We start from the raw sequence: 20,360 nt of genomic DNA, 5'->3' as shown, positions 1-20,360 counted from the left end.
GATATATTATTATTATGTAGATGTTATGTTTCAATGATAATTATCTTTTTTAAATAATTTATTATTACATGTTTAAACTTATGCTTGATTTGAATAAGATAATGCAATCTAGATAAGATAATATAAGGTTTATTTATTGAGCTAGTGAAGCTCATATTTTTTTTTCTTTTTTGTTCAAATGAATAAGGTTAGGACTGAAAGATGATTCAGACTTGAGGTTCTACGCTAGCAAACTTGAAAATTTTATGGTTGAACTTAATTTATATGATAATTATAGACTTATAATCAACTATTGATGAATTTTGATATATGGGTTTGACATATGATTTTGGATTTAGATGCTCTAAATCAATTTTGATTTAATTACTTAATGAATGATGAAACTTAAATTTTTTTGATTATATTTTATTTATAATAGATTTTAACTAATTATGATTGATAAGCTTCGTATTATTGAGGACAATACTCCTTGATAGCATAGCTATGTTATGTTCCGAATTTGGGGCATGATATTTTATGGTATCAGAGCAAGAGGTTTGATCATGGATAGATCTTAAAAGTCTAACAATGGATAAATTATCTCATTTAGCTAGATCATGTTTGATTAAATTAGAGTAGATAAGTTTTCTTAGAGTTTCTATTGCTCATTTAAGAATGCTGATTAATACTAGTAATTTTGATAGATGATGATGAACAATAGAGGGGATGAAGTCTTAGTGAACCATGCCACTAAGAGGAGAGGAGCAAGAAGGATTATGAGGGAAGATGCCAACCAACCGGTTGAGCAGACTCTTAACACGCTAGCCATTCAGGCAGACATTGTTGGAGTATGCCAAATGATGGCTCAGTTTATTTAGTAATAGTAGTAAATACAAGTCGTTTCTCAACTTTCACCATCTTTAAAGTCATATTGTGAGAGGTTTAGAAGGCTTAACACATCACTATTTGAGGATGGACCTAACCATCTGGTCATGGAGATCTGGATTTTGAAAATAGAAAAGATATTTGATGCATTACAATATTCTATGAATATGAAGGTTAGGCTAGCCATTCTTATGCTAAAAGAAAATGTCGGATTTTGATGGACTACAATAAAAGCTGCATATGAGGCTGTTGATAACCAGCTGACATCGGAGTAGTTCAAGAAAATATTTTATAATCAATATTTTTTTGAGTCAATTAGATTAGTAAAAGAGAATAAATTTTTGACTTTGAGGTAAAAAGATGACATGATACTACTAGTATATATATGCAAAGAAATTTAATAAGTTAGACCATTATTGCTCTCAGCTCATGGAGTTTGAAAGAAGCAAAGTAAATAGATTTGAGCATATTCTAGGATATAAAATTTAGTCACGTTTGTCCTCTCACATATTTAATGACTACAAGGATGTATTGGAACAAGATTTGAAAGTTGAATCAGATATTAAAAGATCAGAACAAAAAAAAGAAAGATAGAAAGAGGACTAGACCAATAGAAACTCGGAGTGACCAACATGAAAACTTAGAGAACCATTCTAATGAGAAGAAAGGAGTAGAGATTTGTCAGTATTATAATAGAAATCATAGTGAGCTTTGTTTTAAGAAACTCAAAATGTATTTTCAGTGCAACAAGAAGGGATATGTGGTACAGAATTGTCTTAATAAAAAGAATGACTCTAAGTCCGCCAAACCCACTAATCAGAACAAAAAAGAGAATTATGCATGAGTGTTTACTTTGATTGAGTATGATGTCAGTACAAATGATCAAGTTGTCACAGAAATCATTCTAGTCAACTCATAGATGCTCATATGGTTTTTAACTACGAATTTTTCTCATTCCTTATGTCTTTCAAGTTCAACTACATATTTATAAAATTGAATAAGCTACTATATATTATCTCTTCACTTAAGAAAAGTTATACTCACCGATGCCTTGTTTAAGATTGTGTCATTTTAGATGAGGAAGTTAGGATTGATGAAAACTGGCCTAAGAGTATGGTAAACATGATATGAAGATTAGATATATCCCTAATTATAAAAAAGTGAAGATATACTAAGTTTCAAGAATGAAATTTTTTTTAAAGAGGTAGAATGTGATATTCAGTCCAAAACTTTTCTCCACAAGCCTAGAATAATGATGGATTGAAATTTAAAGTGCTGGATCATAACCCCTCGTCACGACACATGAATGCCTTATTTTTTTTGTATACTTTTGAATGATTTTTTTTCTTTTTGAAGACTCTAACTAAAAATCTAGCTTGTGGTTTTTTTATAGATAAGTTGTGAAATTTTAACCTTTCTTTGAGTTTCCAAAATTAAGAAATAAGAAACGAAATTTTTTTTGGCTTACGTTCTGCATGTTTTTTTTTTTTTGGTTGTTGTATGCTAATTTACTTTACGCAAAATTTTCCTTTTTGAAGAGTCCTTTTGAGTGGATTTCTATTTTGCGCGTGGAGAAATATTATAACCAGATTTCCTTTTGAAGCGAAAATATTACAAACGGATTTCCATTTTGAAGAGTCCCGTTTTGAACCCTTTTTTTATTTTTATTTTTCGTTTTCGAGGAGTCCTTTTTGGAGAGTACTCCTTTATTTTTTTTTCTGCGCGGAGAACGTGGGGTTTTTCCTGTGCGCTAATTTACTCGTGGTGTTTTTCTTTTTTGCGTGGAGCAACGAAATCCTGATATTTTTGGTACATGGAGAAATGAAATCTAACTCGTGGCCTTTTTTTTTTTTTGCGTATTAATCATTTTTTTTTTCTTTGTTGTACATAGAGAAACAGATTTCGATGAGAAGAGTCGATTTTTTTACGATTTTATTTTTCGAATTTTAGAGAAGGTCCAGATTTATTGAAAGAAGCTTTTTGGAAATTTTCTTCCTCCTCGTTTGGAGAAGGGGTCGCGATTGGTTTTTTTCGCGCGACAGTGCGTGGAAATCTGCCCCCATTATGTTGTTTTATTGCGGCTGCGCGTGTTTTTGGCAAGACTTTTTTTTGGTTGGCTTCAGTAACGTTGTCTATCAGGACAGCCGAAACGAGTGGATGGAATCATTGCAAGTGAAGGAGGCCTCTGCTTTCCTCGCCATTGACTTGACTCCGGTTCACTCTTTCTGAAGAGGAGACCAGTAGGAAAGCCAAAGCTCTCTTTGCTTGCTTGCCGTGTCTGATCAGAGCAAAGAGGAAACTGAGGTTGTGCAATGGCGAGCGCTTTCCTCTCTTCCATCATATCAAAAACCAGTCAAGTTTTGGGCTCTGTTCATAGATGGGCAGCCTCGCCGTCTTCGCCATCAGATCCACGCAGCAGTGTCTGGGAAGATCTGGAGGAGCTGGAGAGAACACTGAAAAGGATCCAGGCAGTGCTCCATGACGCGGAGGAGAGGGAGATACGAGAAGAAGCCGTCAAGCTCTGGCTGAAGGAGCTTAAAGAAGTGGCTTATGATGCGGAAGATGTGCTGGACGACTACCAGTACGAGGTACTCCGAGCCCAAGTGGAAGACGGAGCTTCCCACAAGAGGAAGCGAGTGGAAGCAGGGGACGATGAGGAAGAGGTAAGTAGTTCTCTTTCCACCATAGTTAATGTTTCAATTCCCGATGGCATGGGAGATAGAATCAGGGAGATCAGGAAGAGGTTCAATGAGATCTCGGAGGATCGGAAACGCCTCCGTTTAAGAGGGGAAGATGGAGAGCGACGGGTCTTCAGAGCTTTGAGCCCACCACCAAGCAGCCACATGGTGGATGAGTCGAGTATTTATGGAAGGAAACATGACAAGCAGAAGGTAATTGATATGCTATTTTCTGAGGGTATGGGAAATGGTATCTCTGTCGTTCCGATTGTCGGCAAGGGAGGACTGGGAAAAACCACGATCGCTCAGCTGGTCTACAATGACTCCAAGGTCAAAGAATATTTTGATCTTACTGGATGGGTTTGTGTATCCGATGATTTTGATGTTCCGAGGCTAACAAAGGCCATCATCGAGTCTATTACTGAAGAATCATGTGATCTTACAGAAATCAGTCCACTTCAAAATTCTCTCAAGAAAAAGGTGGAGGGGAGGAAACTATTGCTCGTCTTAGACGATGTCTGGAATGAGCAACAATGCCATTGGGAGTCCTTAAGAATCCCTTTTGTTGGAGCAGAAACAGTAGTAAGAATTATCGTGACCTGTAGGAATGATTCTGTTGCCAAGATCATGGAGACGGTGCATGCTTATCATCCTGGCTACTTGTCTGAAGACGAGTCTTGGTCATTATTCCAGCATTATGCATTTGGTGGTCGAGACCCTGAAGAACGACCACACTTGGCGGATACTGGTAAGCAGATTGTCGAGAAGTGTTCCGGTTTACCATTGGCTGTGAAGACAATAGGAAGCCTTCTAAGACACGAAATGGATGAAGACAGTTGGATGGAGGTCTTACAAAGTGATCTATGGGAACTAGACAAGAACAATGAGACTTTGGCATCTCTTAGATTAAGTTACAATCGCATGCCAGCACATCTCAAACCCTGTTTCATTTACTGTTCCATGTTTCCAAAGGATTATGAGTTTGACAAAGATATTTTAGTCAGATTGTGGACGGCGCAAGGTTACATCCCACCTCGAGGTAGAAAAACAATGGAGGACATCGGAGATGAATGTTTTAATGACTTACTAACAAGATCATTCTTTGATTCCTATCTTGATCGTAAATTTAAGATGCATGATATCATACATGATCTAGCAAAATCTATTGCTGGAACTGAGTGCTATGCAATTGTGGATAAGAAGCTACCAGGTTCTCCTGATAAGATTCGCCATTTATATGTGCAAGGTGTCGGGGAATTAGTGAAATCACCGAGCCCCCACAATCTTAGGGCCCTACGGACCTTGCTACGAATGGAACACTTGGGTCCACCTTCAATAGTAATCCAGGAAATAACCCAGTCTTCGCTGCTCAGATGTTTAGAATTTCGTTGGCAAGAAGTTGAGATCCCAGATTTACTCGGTGATCTGAAGCACCTACGCTACTTACATATCGCATCGCATTGTATGAAGAAGCTCCCTGAATCAGTATGCCTCCTTTGCCACCTACAGACATTGATTCTTTATTGTGGTGCTCTTGCAAAGTTACCAGATGGCCTAGGTAACCTTATTAACCTACGATGCTTGAATCTATCTTCAGATTGTATTAAAAAGCTCCCTGAATCAGTTCGTCAGCTACGCAACCTGCAGAGTCTGGATCTTCACCGGTGCAAAGAACTTAAAGAGTTACCCTGTGTAGGAAGCCTTACTAACCTCCGCCACCTAGATACTAGGGGCACTCAAGTTCTGTGTCTGCCAGCTGGAATCGAAAAGCTAACAAATCTTCAGAGATTGCGTGGACGTTATGAAGTGCAGGGTGGGATAGGAGTGTTAAAGGACTTGGTGAACCTCCAAGGAGATCTTTGCATCGCAGGGCTCGGGAATTTGGTCAGCATAGAGGATGCGAAGGATGTCGGTCTTAAATATAAGCACAAACTTGAGCGGTCGCATCTACGTTGGGATGCCGACCGCGAACATCATTGTTATTATGATGGACTGACTCTAGAAGTTTTTCTAGAGGAAAATAAGGATGCTCCAGCCGATAAAAAAAGGGAGGAAGCGCTGCTTGAGTATCTCCAACCTCCCACCAACCTCAAAGAGTTGGTTATAGACGAGTATGGTGGTTCCAAGTTTCCAGAATGGGTGGGAAATCCTTTATCCCTTGCATCACTTCGAGAAATCCATATAATTCGATGTCACAGCGTAAGGTCCCTTTCTCTATGCATGCACGCATCCCTATCAAAGTCCAAGCTTGAGCGGGTGTCCATTGTCTGTTGCTGGGAGCTCGAATCCATAGGAGGGCTGTATAATCTCCACTCTCTTGAAAAACTGAAGATATCCTTTTGTCATAAACTCCAGCTCTTATCAGAGGAAGGACTGCCATCCAAGCTTCAAAGTCTGCATATTGAGGGGTGCCAACAGTTGACATCACTGTCGGGAATGCAAAACCTTGCTTCTCTCAGAGAATTATTTATACTAGATTGTCCTAAACTTCAGATCATGGTAGAAGATCAGCTCCCATCTATGCCTCGCTATGTGGAAATTATTCATTGCCCTGGATTGGTCAACTGGTGTGAAATACAAAAAATCAACTGCATTCAGGTACCCTCCATCCTAAATTGGAAGTGCTCCAATTGATTATTACTCAGAGGCTTACACAACTATACATTCTCTGATTGTACGTTTGAAGCTTCTGTATGGAATACATGTGCCAACAGATTTCTCTTATTCTTAATTTTTTTGCTATTGCACCAGGTCGTTTCATCAGACATTTATTGGCCTTTGTTTCCGAAAATATGCATGATGCGAGAAGAAGCCATCAGGCTCCGCCTGAAGAAGATTCAAGATAAGTACCTCTCATTCCACCATAGTTAATGTTTTAATTCCCGATGGCATGGGGGATAGAATCAGGGAATGCCTCCGACATCTCGGAGGATCGGAAACGCCTCCGAGATCTTCCTTGAATGTACAATGTATTAACCAAAAAAAATTAGTTTGTAGCTTCACACCAACACCAGAAGCATCTTTAGATATGCTTTTCCACTTGTGCTTGTGTTTGCTGGGAACTAAGGTTTGTGAAAAGAACTTGTAGATTCTGATTGCTATTTCTGTGTTCTATAGTTTGCAAATTGCTGGCCTTTTGATATGACATTGTCACAATTTTATATTACTCAACTTTTTGATACAGTCGCTGAAAAAATAGATCATATTTGATCAGCAAGGTCGTAACCAAAATATGAATTGATGCTTATGTCCTATACCATAGGACAAAGAAGCAATGCAAATAAGATGAGCATCACTTCGAGAGAAAAATGTCGATATGGATGCATGTTAAATTGTTGAGTAACATAACTAGCATTGCATGAAGTATTGGCTATGAAAATTTATCAAATGAGAAACATTGAGCACTTGCTTAAACAATTTAGATGCTTATAACAAAAATTTGAGGAAAGCATGGTAACAAAAGGAGGTGAACTTTGAAAGATCAACTACTAATAAGTTGTATGACCGGGCACTTGTACGGATGGCATCACCTCTTGCGACTTGGCTTAAAGGTCAAGGGTTCGATTTCTATTGGAGTAGTCCCCAAGATGGGGGTGGGTATACATTAAGAAAGTCTGGAATAGACCCTCCTAAAGTTGAACAAAAAGTTAAATAATGAATAATGATGCCATCTTAGCAAAAGTAAATGGAAGGATCCAATGATGCTAAAGTTCAAAATGATTATCTTTCTCCTAAAAAAGATAAAATGCATATATAAGACAGCCTATAAGTTAGGGCTGAAAATGAATGGGCTATAGATCGAAAAGTGATATATCTATATTTATATCCATATTTTTCAACAAATATGTATACGAATATTGATGTTAATTAGATTTCAACATTAATATCCATATTTGTTCTAAATGGATATGGATACAATTTAAAGTGTATCTATAGTCATTTTAAATGGATACAGATATATATTGAATATTATTTTTATCCATATTTTGATTATCTTAATATAAATATAAGTCAGATAATCTTGGATATAAATCAAATTTTTAGTAGAACTCAGTGATAAAAAGTAATACTAATTCATATAAACATAAAGGACATAAATGAAATTCACCTATAGATTACATACGATTTACATATAACAAAGGATTTAAAGCATAGTTGTTAAACATACACAAAGATCAACTTTGTTAAGGATCTAGATCATAAATTATCTATTTTCAAAGAGCTTGTAAGAAAAATTAGATAGAGATATAGAAAATATATAAAAAAATTAATAGTGATATTTTAAACAAAAAAGCTTTGAAAATATCATAAAACATAAAATAAAATATGTTCATTTTTTATGAAAGAGAAAAAAATATAAAAAATATGCAACATGCATCAAATGATACTTAAGGATCAATAAACAAACTACTTATATCAAACAATAATCATGTTGTACATCGGCGGTCGAAGCTTGCCATTCAAAACCCAGAATGTTGGCTTGAATTCTGGGCTATATAATTTATTTTATTATATTTTTGCCACATACTTTTTAGATTGAAAAAATATTTAAAATCAGTATCTATAAATAGATATCCAAATTCGGATTCGGAATCGTGGAATCGGCAGCGGCGGGCTGGCCGACGATGAGGTCCAGGCGACGACGTCCTGGTGGGGCAAATCATCGAATAAGATCCGGGCGTGGGCCAAGGGGTTGCGCTTGAGGGGGGAATCAACAAGGCCGGTCATGAAGATGATGAAGCAGGGAAGTCGGGCTTGATAATGGGGCTATGGAGGGCGTTAAGGTGGCTTTGGGAGAGGAAAGGAGGGTGGCCGCGGATTTGAGGGACCTAGAGAGAGAGAGAGTACTCGTCCAATCATTAAAGCAAATGGACTGGAAAATTTAAAACTTTCATTGGACAAAGCACTAGTTTTTAGAAATAGAATGGCGAAGTTTAGTCCCACATCGCGAGGAACGAAAAAAATTTCATTCTGTATGTGAAAAAGCTTACTCTTACCTGCTATCCCGCAACCAAGGCACGCTACCATTGATCATTCATTGATCTCGGGGCTGAAAGGGGAGCCATTAGTTACTCCACTGTTAGCGTGTGAGACGCGCTTAGCATCCCTTTAAGAAAACCCAATCTTTTTTAAAAAAAAATGATCTATTTTAGATTTCAATAATTAGCCTTAGCCTCTATTTCTTCTTGTTTTCATTTTTTTTCCCTCTTCATTTCATGCCTTTAACATCAGAGAGTTTCCTACTGTTATTTTCTAAGATCATCAAAAATATCTTCATTATTTTTATCAAATATTTTTTTGTTCACTTCCTGTTCTTTCCCCCTTTTTTTTCCCTTAATTTTCTGCTCTCAAAAGTTGTTTTTTCCCCTCAAGATCATCAAAGATCTCTCTATTACTTCTTAATCAAAATGCTTTTTATATTTACTAAACTATTAAAGTGGAACAGTTGCTGGCGGTGAGTGGCATGCACAATTAATTAACTAGGAAAACCCTATTTTAGAAATATTGCATACATGCACTTAGGGCCAAAGACAGCTAAAACTTGGAGGGTTGTCATACATTAGCCATGCATTTTCTTGTTTTGGGTTTTATCTTATTTTATGCTTTCAAAATGAGAGAGTTTGCTAAGGAAGATTGATGGAAAATGTAATATACAATTTCTTTCTAAACCCTTTTCTTTCATTGAAAGTGACAATGTAAAAGCATCACCTAAAGCATATTTGGTTGCAAGAAATTAGATTCTAGAATAAAAATAAAAATGAATAACTTGCATTCATACTATTTGATTAAGAAAAATCTCATTCCCATCCTAATTTCAGAAGGAACTAAAAATGTCTGTCTTCAAAATCTAATCTCTACTCTCCTATAGTATTCAAATCCATTAAAATTCTAATTATGAACCAAATATCTCAGAGGATATGATCATTTTAATTTCCATTTCAATTCATATTGCAAACTAAACATACCCTAAATACGATTATATGACTGAGAACAACTTTGTAAGCTGAGATTGCGCTAGTTGCAATGGATTTGGAAACATCTCGACTATGCAGTTCGATGAGGTTCATAGTACAACCAAAGCAAAATTGCAAACAAATTCAAATATCATGTCTGAGAACAGTTTGTGTCTTGGTCAACGCTGTTGCTCTTTGAATTGATTTTGATGATTACAAAGCATTTGAGGGGATTACTAATGATCTTGACTTGAAAAAAGACTAATTGCATTTTAGGGGCAAAATCGTAATTTTATCAATACCTGATTCAGAAGCCTCAAGAGTAAGAACAAAAGACGTGCAGTCTACTGAAGAAAATTTTAACATTTTTAAAAGTATATTTTGCAAGAAAATCAAATTTTTATTTTTGAGTCGACCCCATGAGTCGACTCATGGCTTAAAGAGCTGAACGGCACGCTGAAATTTTGGCTGGCACTCTCTGTGAGTCGACCCTATGAGTCGACCCATTGACATGAGTCGACCCTATGAGTCGACCTCTGCTGCTTTGCAAGCCAAAATTACGGAACAGTCGTTTTCTGTTCTGTTCCACAGAGGTCAACCCTATGAGTCGACCCATGAGCATGAGTCGACCCTATGAGTCGACCCCTGTGACGGAAAAGTTCCGCAACGGCTAGTTTTTAACCCGTTTCAATTGCATTTAATGCTCATTTAATGTGCTCTAATGGCTCTATTTCAGCCCAGATTACTCTCCACCATTATTTGAAGATATAAAAAGGAACTTAAAGGAGGGAATCAAGAAAATAAAAAAGAGAGAGAGATTTTTTAAAGAGGTTCTTCAAGCATTCTTTTCAACCCTAAGCAAGAGCCCACTTAAAGCATTCAAGAAGCTTTTAATTCAAGTCCACCAACTCCTCAAGCGCTCATTCAAGTCTCCAACCACCTTGAGAAAATCATAAAGAGCTTTTTTCTATTTGAGTAAAATGTATTTAAAGCTTCATTCGCTCATTAAAGGAGCTTCATCTGCATTTTTTGTGCAATTAATTGTAATACTCTCTTTGAGTTATTATTTTTGTTTTGGAAGGGTTTCAAAACGTGGGAAGGTTGATCCGAATCTTGAATCGAATTGTATTGGGTTGGCTTGTACCCGAAAAACAAGTGGACTAGCTTGGGATAGCTAAAGTCGGAGTTTCTGATGGGTGTATTCAAGTTGAATACAGTTTAGTGGATTGAAATTTCCAAGTAGGAGCTTGGGGAGTGGATGTAGGTGCAAGGTTGGCATCGAACCACTATAAATCCTCTTATTTGTGTTGTGCTTAATTGCTCTCCTTTTAAAACTTCTTTATTCTCTTGCATTCTTGTATTCAACCATCAGCCTTGAATCAACTACACTCTCCTTACTTATCTTGCTATTGTTAAATAATCTTCATAAGGTATAAGTTAAGTTTAAAATTTTTAGAAACCCAATTCACCCCCCCTTCTTGGGTTGTATAGCTGGGCAACAAGTGGTATCAGAGCCCGGTGCTCTAGCCCTACTTTGATTAAACCAATCAAAGAGCTAAAGATCTATGGCAACTCAAGTTGGCACTTCTCTAGCCGAGGGGTAGTCTACTAACCGACCTCCACTTTTCAATGGGTCAAACTATACCTATTGAAAAGCTCGGATGAAAATCTTCATTCAATCACTTGACTATGATATATGGAGTATCATAGTAAACGGCCCTCACACACCCACTAAAATTATCGATGGTGTGGAATCAACCAAATTCGAAAAAGAATGGGATGAGGTTGATAAGAAAATGGCCCAACTAAATGCTAAAGCCATGAATGTTTTGTATTGTGCACTAGACGCTAATGAATTCTATTGTATTTCAACATGCATGTCTGCTAAAGAAATATGGGATAGATTAGAAGTAACTCATGAAGGTACTAATCAAGTAAAAGAATCCAAAATTAACATGCTCGTGCATAAATATGAACTTTTTAAAATAGAGCATGATGAATCTATAACTGAAACGTTTACTCATTTTACTGATATTATAAATGATCTGAAAAGTCTTGGTAAGTCTTATTCTAACAGTGATCTCGTGAGGAAGATTCTTAGGTCATTACCAAAAACTTGGGAAGCCAAAGTGACCACCATCCAAGAAGCCAAGGATCTGAACATTCTACCCTTGGAAGAGCTTCTAGGATCACTGATGACACATGAGTTGAGCATGAAACAACACCAAAAAGAAGAAGTAAAAAAGAAGAGGACAATCACCCTCAAATCCACGACTCAACTTGATGAAGAAACTGATGATACGGAAAATGAAGAGCAGAATGAAGAAATAGCTCTCATTACTAAAAGGTTTAAGAAATTTTTGAAGAAAAAGAAACAAGGAATGAGGAAGAGACCACCCACAAAAGGAGAATATAGCAAAGAAAAGGATAAAGACCAACCCATTATCTGCTACGAATGCAAGAAATCGGGACATTTCAAGTCTGAATGTCCACAACTAAAGAAGGATCCCAAAAAGTACAAAAAGAAGGCCATGATGACTACTTGGAGTGGAAGTGATGAGTCAAGCTCCGAAGAAGAAGACTCAACTGAACAAGTCAACTTGTGCCGTATGGCACATGAGAATGAGATAAATTCTTCAACTCCTGTTGACTTTACTTTTGAAGAACTTCATGAAACTTTTTATGATTTAATTGATGAACTAAAGAAGCTAGGGGTAAAGAACAAAGAGTTAAAATCAAAGAATCAATCTCTACTAAAACAAAATGAGAGCATTTCAAATGAAAAATGTACCTTGCTTCAAGAAAATCTGAACTTAAAGAATGAAATTGCGAAGCTAAAACCAACAGTTGAAAAATTCACTTTATGTTCTAATAAACTTAATATGATTCTTGAAAATCAAAAGACTGTTTATGATAAGGCTGGTCTTGATTACAACCCCTTAAAGAAACAAAAGTTTCTAAAAAATATCTATGTAAACTCTTCAAACAATAAGTTTTTAAACATTACTTGCTTCAAATATGGTAAAGTAGGTCACAAGTCATACACTTGTCTCTCTAACAATTTCTTAAATTCTAATGCAAAGAAAATATGAGTTCCAAAAGGAACCATTGTGACTAACCAAAAAGGACCCAAGAAAGCTTGGGTACCTAAAGTAAAAACTTGACTTTTGCTTGCAGGTGTGTCTAGCATCCCAAGGAGCAAACCGAAAATGATATCTTGATAGCGGATGCTCGAGACACATGACTGGTGATGAATCCCAATTCATCACACTTGATGCTAAGAATGGAGGGATAGTTACCTTTGGAGATAATGGTAAAAGAAAGATCATCGATATAGGTAACATTGGTATCACTCCCTCCAAGTTTATTGAAAATATTTTATTAGTAGATGGTTTAAAACATAATTTATTAAGCATCAGTCAATTTTGTGATAAAAGATATAAAGTTACTTTTGAATCCTCTGTTTGCATTGTAACTAGTCCTATTAATGAAGGCATTAAATTTATTGGGCTTAGACATGGCAATGTTTATATGGTAGATTTGAATGATCTATCCAAAATAAACATGCAATGCCTAGTATCCTTAAATGCCAAGATTAATGAGACTAGTTGGTTTTGGCATCGTAGGCTTACACATATTAGCATGCACTCACTTTCAAAACTCATTAAGAAAGAATTGGTTATTAGTTTACCCAAATTAAATTTTGAAAATGATAGAATTTGTGATGCATGCCAACTAGATAAACAAACAAGAGTTTCATTCAAATCTAAAAATATTATTTCAACTTCTAGGCTATTAGAACTATTGCATATGGATTTATTTGGACCTACCAGAACTACTAGTCTAGGAGGAAAACGATATAGTTTTGTAATTATTGATAATTTCTCTCGTTTTACATGGGTTTTCTTTTTGACACACAAGGATGAAATTTTTCAAGTTTTCTCTAAATTTTATCGAAAAGTCACAAATGAGAAAGGATTTTCAATTCAAAATATTCGAAGTGATCATAGAACCGAATTTAAAAATCAAGATTTTGAGAAGTTTTGTGATGAAAAAGAAATTGACCATAATTTTCAGCACCTAGGACACCCCAACAAAATAGAGTAGTAGAAAGGAAAAATAAAACGCTTGAAGAAATGGCTCGTACTATGCTATGTGAAAGCAACCTTCCAAGATACTTTTGGACGGAAGCTATTAACACAGCATGTTACATATTAAATCATGCCTTAATTAGACAAATTTTAAAGAAAACTCACTATGAGCTTTGGAAAGGAAGAAAACCAAACATTGCATATTTTCATATTTTTGATTGCCGATGTTTTATATTAAATAATGGTAAAGAAAGACTAGAAAAATTTGATGCAAAATTCGATGAAGCAATTTTTCTGGGTCACTCCTCTTCTAGTAAAGCCTTTAGAGTTTTTAACAAAAGAACCTTAGTAGTAGAGGAGTCAATACATGTTGTCTTTGATGAAACTAACGATCTTCCTTTAAGAAAGAATGAAGGTTTTGATGATGCAGATCCTCTTATAAAAGAATGAAGGAGATCACTCTAAAAGATTCAACAATTCAAGATGATGAAGAACATGAAGTCAAACAAGATGAGGAAGGTGAAGAATGACAAGAACAACCTCAACGTACAAACAATCTACCCAAAGAATAGAGGTATGATCACAATCACCCCAAGGAACTAATCATTGGTGATCCTACACATGGGGTAAGAACTCGTTCTTCTCTTAAAGATGCATTCAATCATTGTGCTTTTGTCTCTCATCTTGAACCTAAAACTATAGACGAAGCTGAAAAAGATTATAATTGGATTAATACAATGCAAGAAGAACTTAATCAATTTGAAAGAAATAATGTATGGACCTTAGTATCAAGACCTAAAAACTACTCAATAATTGGCACAAAATGGGTATATAGGAATAAATTGGATGAACATGAAAATGTGATAAGAAATAAGGCAAGATTAGTTGCAAAAGGTTATAACCAAGAAGAAGAAATTGATTTTGATGAGACCTTTGCACCTGTTGCTAGATTAGAGGCAATTAGACTTCTACTTGCATATGCTTGCTTCATGAAATTTAAATTATTCCAAATGAGTGTCAAAAGTGCCTTTTTAAATGGATATATTGCTGAAGAAGTTTATGTAGAACAACCTCCAAGTTTTGAAAATCACACTTTTTCTAATCATGTTTTTAGACTAAATAAAGTTTTATATGGTTTGAAACAAGCACCCAGGGCTTGATATGAAAGATTAAGCAAATTTCTACTTAATAATGATTTTTCAAGAGGAAATGTAGACACAACCCTTTTCATTAAAAAAAATCAAGATGATATATTAGTTATACAAATATATGTTGATGACATTATTTTTGGGTCTACTAATGAAACTCTTTGTCAAGATTTTGCAAAGCTCATGCAGGGAGAGTTCGAGATGAGCATGATGGGAGAACTTACATTCTTCCTCAGACTCCAAATCAAACAAACAAAGGAAAGAATCTCCATCACCCAAAGCAAGTACACAAGAGAATTACTCAAGAGATTTGGAATGGAGAACTCCAAACAGATTGGCACACCCATGAGCCCAACATGTAAGCTTGACAAGAACGAAGAAGGTAAAAGTGTAGACTTAAAATTTTATAGAGGCATGATTGATTCTCTACTATATTTAACTGCGAGTAGACCTGATATCATGTTTAGTGTTTGCCTGTGTGCTCGCTTTCAATCAAATCCAAAAGAATCACACTTGAATGCAGTTAAAAGAATCCTTAGATACTTAAATGGTACACAAACTCTAAGATTATGGTATTCTAAGGACTCACTAATTGATTTAATAGGATATTCAGATGCCGATTTTGCTGGATGTAAATTAGATAGAAAAAGTACTAGTGAAACTTGCCAATTTCTTGAAATTAATTTAATCTCATGGTTTAGCAAGAAACAAAATTCGATAGCTCTGTCTACAGCCGAGACTGAATATATTGCAGCCGGAAGTTGTTGTGCTCAAATCTTATGGATTAAGCAACAACTCGAAGACTTTGATATCAAACTTAATGAAACTCCCATAAGATGTGATAACACTAGTGCTATAAATCTCACTAAAAATCCAATTCAACATTCTAGATCAAAACATATTGAAATCAGGCATCATTTCATAAGAGAACATGTCCAAAATAAAGATATAATTCTTGACTATATTTGTACTGAAAAATAATTAGCTGACATCTTTACCAAGGCCTTAAGTGAAGATAGATTTTGTAAAATTAGGAGAGAACTAGGAATCCTTGATCCATCTGCTTAGGTGTCTCTCTGATTCCAAGGTATCAATACCAAAATTTTTTTTAGCTTAATTCTCATTTTTTGAGCTCAAACGTCCAAAATAATCATTCTCATAATCAATTTTTGGGTATACATTCTTCTCCTAATATTTTAAATTTTTTTGAAATTATTTCATCATTTTTTTGAATTTTTCTATGCCATGAGTCGACCCCCAAGGTCGATCCTAGGGTAAACTTGTAATTTTAACCAAATCTTTCGAGCGCTTCCTTTTGTTGGAAAACCTTCCTTGAGCCGACCCAACTTTTCGTCTTCCTCCTTCCACCAAGCCTAAAAACTCCCTCTCTTCTCCCTCAAACTCAAGTTCTTCCCCAAAAACTCTTCTCCCACCGTCTCTCACCCTCTAAATCGCCCTTTTGGAACCCAGCTCCTCCCTTTTCTCCTTCTTCATTTGGAGCGAGTCGAGCCTGCCCTAGACTCTACCCGTCTTCTTCAAATCGGCACTCCTCTTCTCCAAAATCCTTACCCTTCCCCTAAAAATCCTTTATCTCTCCCCACATTCGCTCTCTTAAGTTCCTTGCTAGCTCTGTTTGTGGAAATGGCTCCGAAAATGAACCTTCCACAGAGGAGGAAATCAGTTCGCGGGTTGGAAGAAAATGTGCGCCGGAAGAGACAAGCAACCGAGACCACATCAGCTTCAGACCCTGCTCCTGCATCTACTCCAGCTACATCTCGGTCTCCAATTAGCCCTAGTAAGATACCTCTCTCCGATAGGAAGGTAGAGCCCGGCAAAAACATTGATTTCAGATTTTTTGAAAAGGAAGAGTTCTCTATCAGATCAAAAATCAAGGATCAAGGTTGAAAATTCTACTGCTCACTTAAAGAAAATACCTATGTGGATCTTGTTAGAGAATTTTATTTGAACTTGAGCTACAACAATGAAACAGTAAATTTCACAGTAAAGGGTGTAGAAATTAACCAAGATCTTATGCTTTTGGGAAAAATTCTTCATTTACCCTGTGAGGGATACACAAACATGGAACTCCCAGTTAAGGAGGAGGGAATAAATGTAATTCTAGAAAGAACCTTCACGGGAAGCCTAAACAAATTAGAGGCCAAGATCCTTTCCATTGAAATGAGGCTACTACACCAAATGGTAACTAAGTTATTCTTCCCTAGAAGTGGTAGACATGATCTCCTCTCTGGTCGGGATATCTGCATTATGTATCATGTTATTACTCAAACCCCCCTGAACCTTCCTGCATTGATGATTGAAGCTATGAGAGAGACCTTGAATAGGTCCAAGGCACATTTGCCTTTCGGTATGGCTCTCACTTTAGTATTCAGGAGGTTTGAAGTTAGCTTTGAGGGGAAGGCAGTAGCTAGGCTTTCTCACTCTGACACTATCAACCGCCATACTCTGCACCGCATGAAATTTTCCAAGACTGATGGTGGTTGGACAAAAAGTGCGGAAGAGAGAGCTGAGGACATAGCAGAGGAGGAAGGACCATCATCACCTCTCCGTGATCACAGGGCTGTATCTCCAGACATTCAATTTGTTTCTGACCATGAGGTTGGGTCGTTAGAGTCTATGAGGAAGCACACTTCACTCCAGCAGCCGGACAGCAGAGCACATCCCTCAGAGATCAGATTGGCTAATGACCAGATAGAGATGATATCTCAACGCGTAGCTTCCATACTATCTCGTCAGATGGGTACTTCAGCTTTTGCTCAGAGATCGACATCTCACGATGTATCTGATCAGACACTGATCCCCCACATCTCCACAGTGTTCCAGATGATTTCTGATCAGTCAGTACGCATCAAGCAGCTTGAGGGTTGTGTAATGAGACTGACTGGCAGAGTGTTCGACTTGCAGAGGCAAGTACTGGCTTTAGCCCATCCACAGCCACATGAGGACATCACTGAGGTCTCAGACCTATCTGCGGAGGCAGCCAGACTGCAAGGAGTCTTGGAGAGTGGCTTTGATTTTTTTAGGAGAGAGATCAGGGGCTCTAGTGAGCATGCTTCCACTCAGTTCACTGCACTGCTACAATCTGTTTCGAGAGCTTTAAACCTCCTGGACACCATCAGACTATCACTTGTAGCACAGTCCTTTGCTTCTCAGCCTTCAGGATCCTCTCACCCTTCCACTCGTGCTGGCACCTCTACCCATGGCAGAGGCAGACACGGTCGAGGTCGAGCCCATGGACGTGATCCTTCATCTCCTCACCCCATCTCTGATTCATCAGACTCCGATCCATCCAATCATGATATCTACTAGATTGAGTATAGTCAGTCTTTTATTTAGTTTTTGTCTAGGATAGTTTCTATCCATATCTTTTGTAGGCCATGTAATGCAATGTTGACTGATTAACTCTTGGATAGTTTCTATCCATGTCTTTTGTACTCTAAGTCAACACTTATATATTGAAACATCTTTGTACTCACTCATCTTTTGATCTATATATATACACTTTGACTTTCAATGAATATCTTTGAATGTGATCAACTTGGATTACTTTTAAATTGTGAAAAACTTGAATAGCAATATCTTTTAAATAAGCAAATTGATCTATCTTTTACGATTGCTATATTAAAGGAGAGTAAAACAATAAGCAATACCGAAACAAGCAATTAAAGAAAGCAGCTAAAGAAGTAAAATTGATCCCATCAAAAGGAAGGAATGGAAAATATTTTCAAAAAAAAAGGAGGGAGTAGAGAATCTCAATTGATGCTGTCAAAAAAGGAGAGTAGAGAATCAAGATTGATGAGTTTGAGCAAAGCAATAAGAGCAGTAAAGATTGAACATTAAGATTGAGATTGAGCAATAAGAGATTGAACTATAAGCAAATTTCAAATTTATAAGCAAATTTCAAATTTATAAGCAAATTTCAAATTTATAGCAAATTTTAAATCTATCTTTAAACTGCTTATGATGCATTTCGTTCCAATACTTGACTATGATATTTAAGTGATGCATCTTTATAAATTTGAAATTCATGTCCAATGCTTTATATATGCTTTTGCTCAAGTGTTTTGTCATCATCAAAAAGGGGGAGATTGTTGCTCCTTGAATTGATTTTGACGATTACAAAGTATTTGAGAGGATTACTAATGATCTTGGCTTGGACAAAGACTAATTGCATTTCAGAGACAAAATCATAATTTTATCAATACCTGATTCAAAAGCCTCAAGAGCAAGAATAAAAGACATGCAGTCTACTGGAGAAAATTTCAACATTTTTTGAAGTATATTTTACAAGAAAATCAGATTTTTATTTTTGAGTCGATCCCATGAGTCGACTCATGGCTTAAAGAGCTGAACGGCACGCTGGAATTTTGGCTGGCACTCTCTGTGAGTCGACCCTATGAGTCGACCCATTGGCATGATTCGACCCTATGAGTCGACCTCTGCTGCTTTGCAAGCCAAAATTACAGAACAATCATTTTCTGTTCTGTTCCACAGAGGTCGACCCTATGAGTCGACCCATGAGCATGAGTCGATCCTATGAGTCGACCCCTGTACCGGAAAAGTTCTGCAACGGTTAGTTTTTAACCCGTTTCAATTGCATTTAATGCTCATTTAATGTGCTCAAACGGCTCTATTTCAGCCCAGATTACTCTCCACCATTATTTGAAGATATAAAAAGAGACTTAAAGGAGAGAATCAAGAAAATGGAAAAGAGAGAGATTTTTGAAAAAGGTCCTTCAAGCATTCTTTTTAACCCTAAGCAAGAGCCCACTTAAAGCATTCAAGAAGCTTTTAATTCAAGTCCACCAACTCCTCAAGTGCTCATTCAAATCTCCAACCACCTTGAGAAAATCAGAAAGAGCTTTCTTCTATTTGAGTAAAGTATATTTAAAGCTTCATTCGCTCATTAAAGAAGCTTCATCTGCATTTTTTGTGCAATTAATTGTAATACTCTCTTTGAGTTATTGTTTTTGTTTTGGAATGGTTCCAAAATGTGGGAAGATTGATCCGAATCTTGAATCAAATTGTATTGGATTGGCTTGTACCCGAAAAACAAGTGGACTAGTTTGAGATAACTAAAGTCGGAATTTCCAACGGATGTATTCAAGTTGAATACAGTTTAATGGATTAAAATTCTCAAGTAGGAGCTTGGAGAGTGGATGTAGGTGCAAGGTTAGCACCGAACCATTATAAATCCTCTTGTTTGTGTTGTGCTTAATTGCTCTCCTTTTAGAACTTCTTTATTCTCTTGCATTCTTGCATTCAATCATCAACCTTGAATCAACTACACTCTCCTTACTTATCTTGCTATTGTTAAATAATCTTCATAAGGTGTAAGTTTAAAATTTTTTAGAAACCCAATTCATCCCCCACCTCTTGGGTTGCATAGCTGGGCAACAAACGCCCTGCGGAGCGCACCTGTAGTAGCTTCCTGATTGTAGAACCTCTCTAGTGTCAGGTTCACTTGTCGCTTGCAATATTTGCTAATAAATTATGTTTTTTCTGAGATTATAATGGCTAAAATTTATGTTCAGATGCTCTTTGTATGACTAGAAAATCTAAATTGACATGATATGGGAAACCAGTATTTAGATTCAGCAGTTTAAA

At 36.6% G+C, this 20,360-nt stretch overlaps 1 protein-coding gene and 1 pseudogene across 1 annotated transcript; both read left to right on the top strand.

Moving 5' to 3' along the window:
• The first annotated feature begins 2,870 nt into the window (after positions 1 to 2,870).
• LOC105059930 (putative disease resistance protein RGA1) lies at positions 2,871 to 6,667 on the top strand. The gene is made up of 2 exons (XM_010943452.4): positions 2,871 to 6,140; positions 6,294 to 6,667. The coding sequence occupies exons 1-2, from the start codon at positions 3,177 to 3,179 to the stop codon at positions 6,411 to 6,413; spliced, it is 3,084 nt and encodes a 1,027-aa protein (XP_010941754.1). The 5' UTR covers positions 2,871 to 3,176; the 3' UTR covers positions 6,414 to 6,667.
• A 4,394-nt stretch (positions 6,668 to 11,061) lies between these two features.
• LOC140852201 (uncharacterized) lies at positions 11,062 to 20,302 on the top strand (annotated as a pseudogene).
• Positions 20,303 to 20,360: the final 58 nt, after the last annotated feature.

Source organism: Elaeis guineensis, chromosome 10 (genome assembly GCF_000442705.2).
Source record: "Elaeis guineensis isolate ETL-2024a chromosome 10, EG11, whole genome shotgun sequence".
NCBI lineage: Eukaryota > Viridiplantae > Streptophyta > Magnoliopsida > Arecales > Arecaceae > Elaeis > Elaeis guineensis.
The sequence above is the reverse complement of the archived record's forward strand: the minus strand, read 5'-3'. Positions and strand labels throughout refer to the sequence as shown.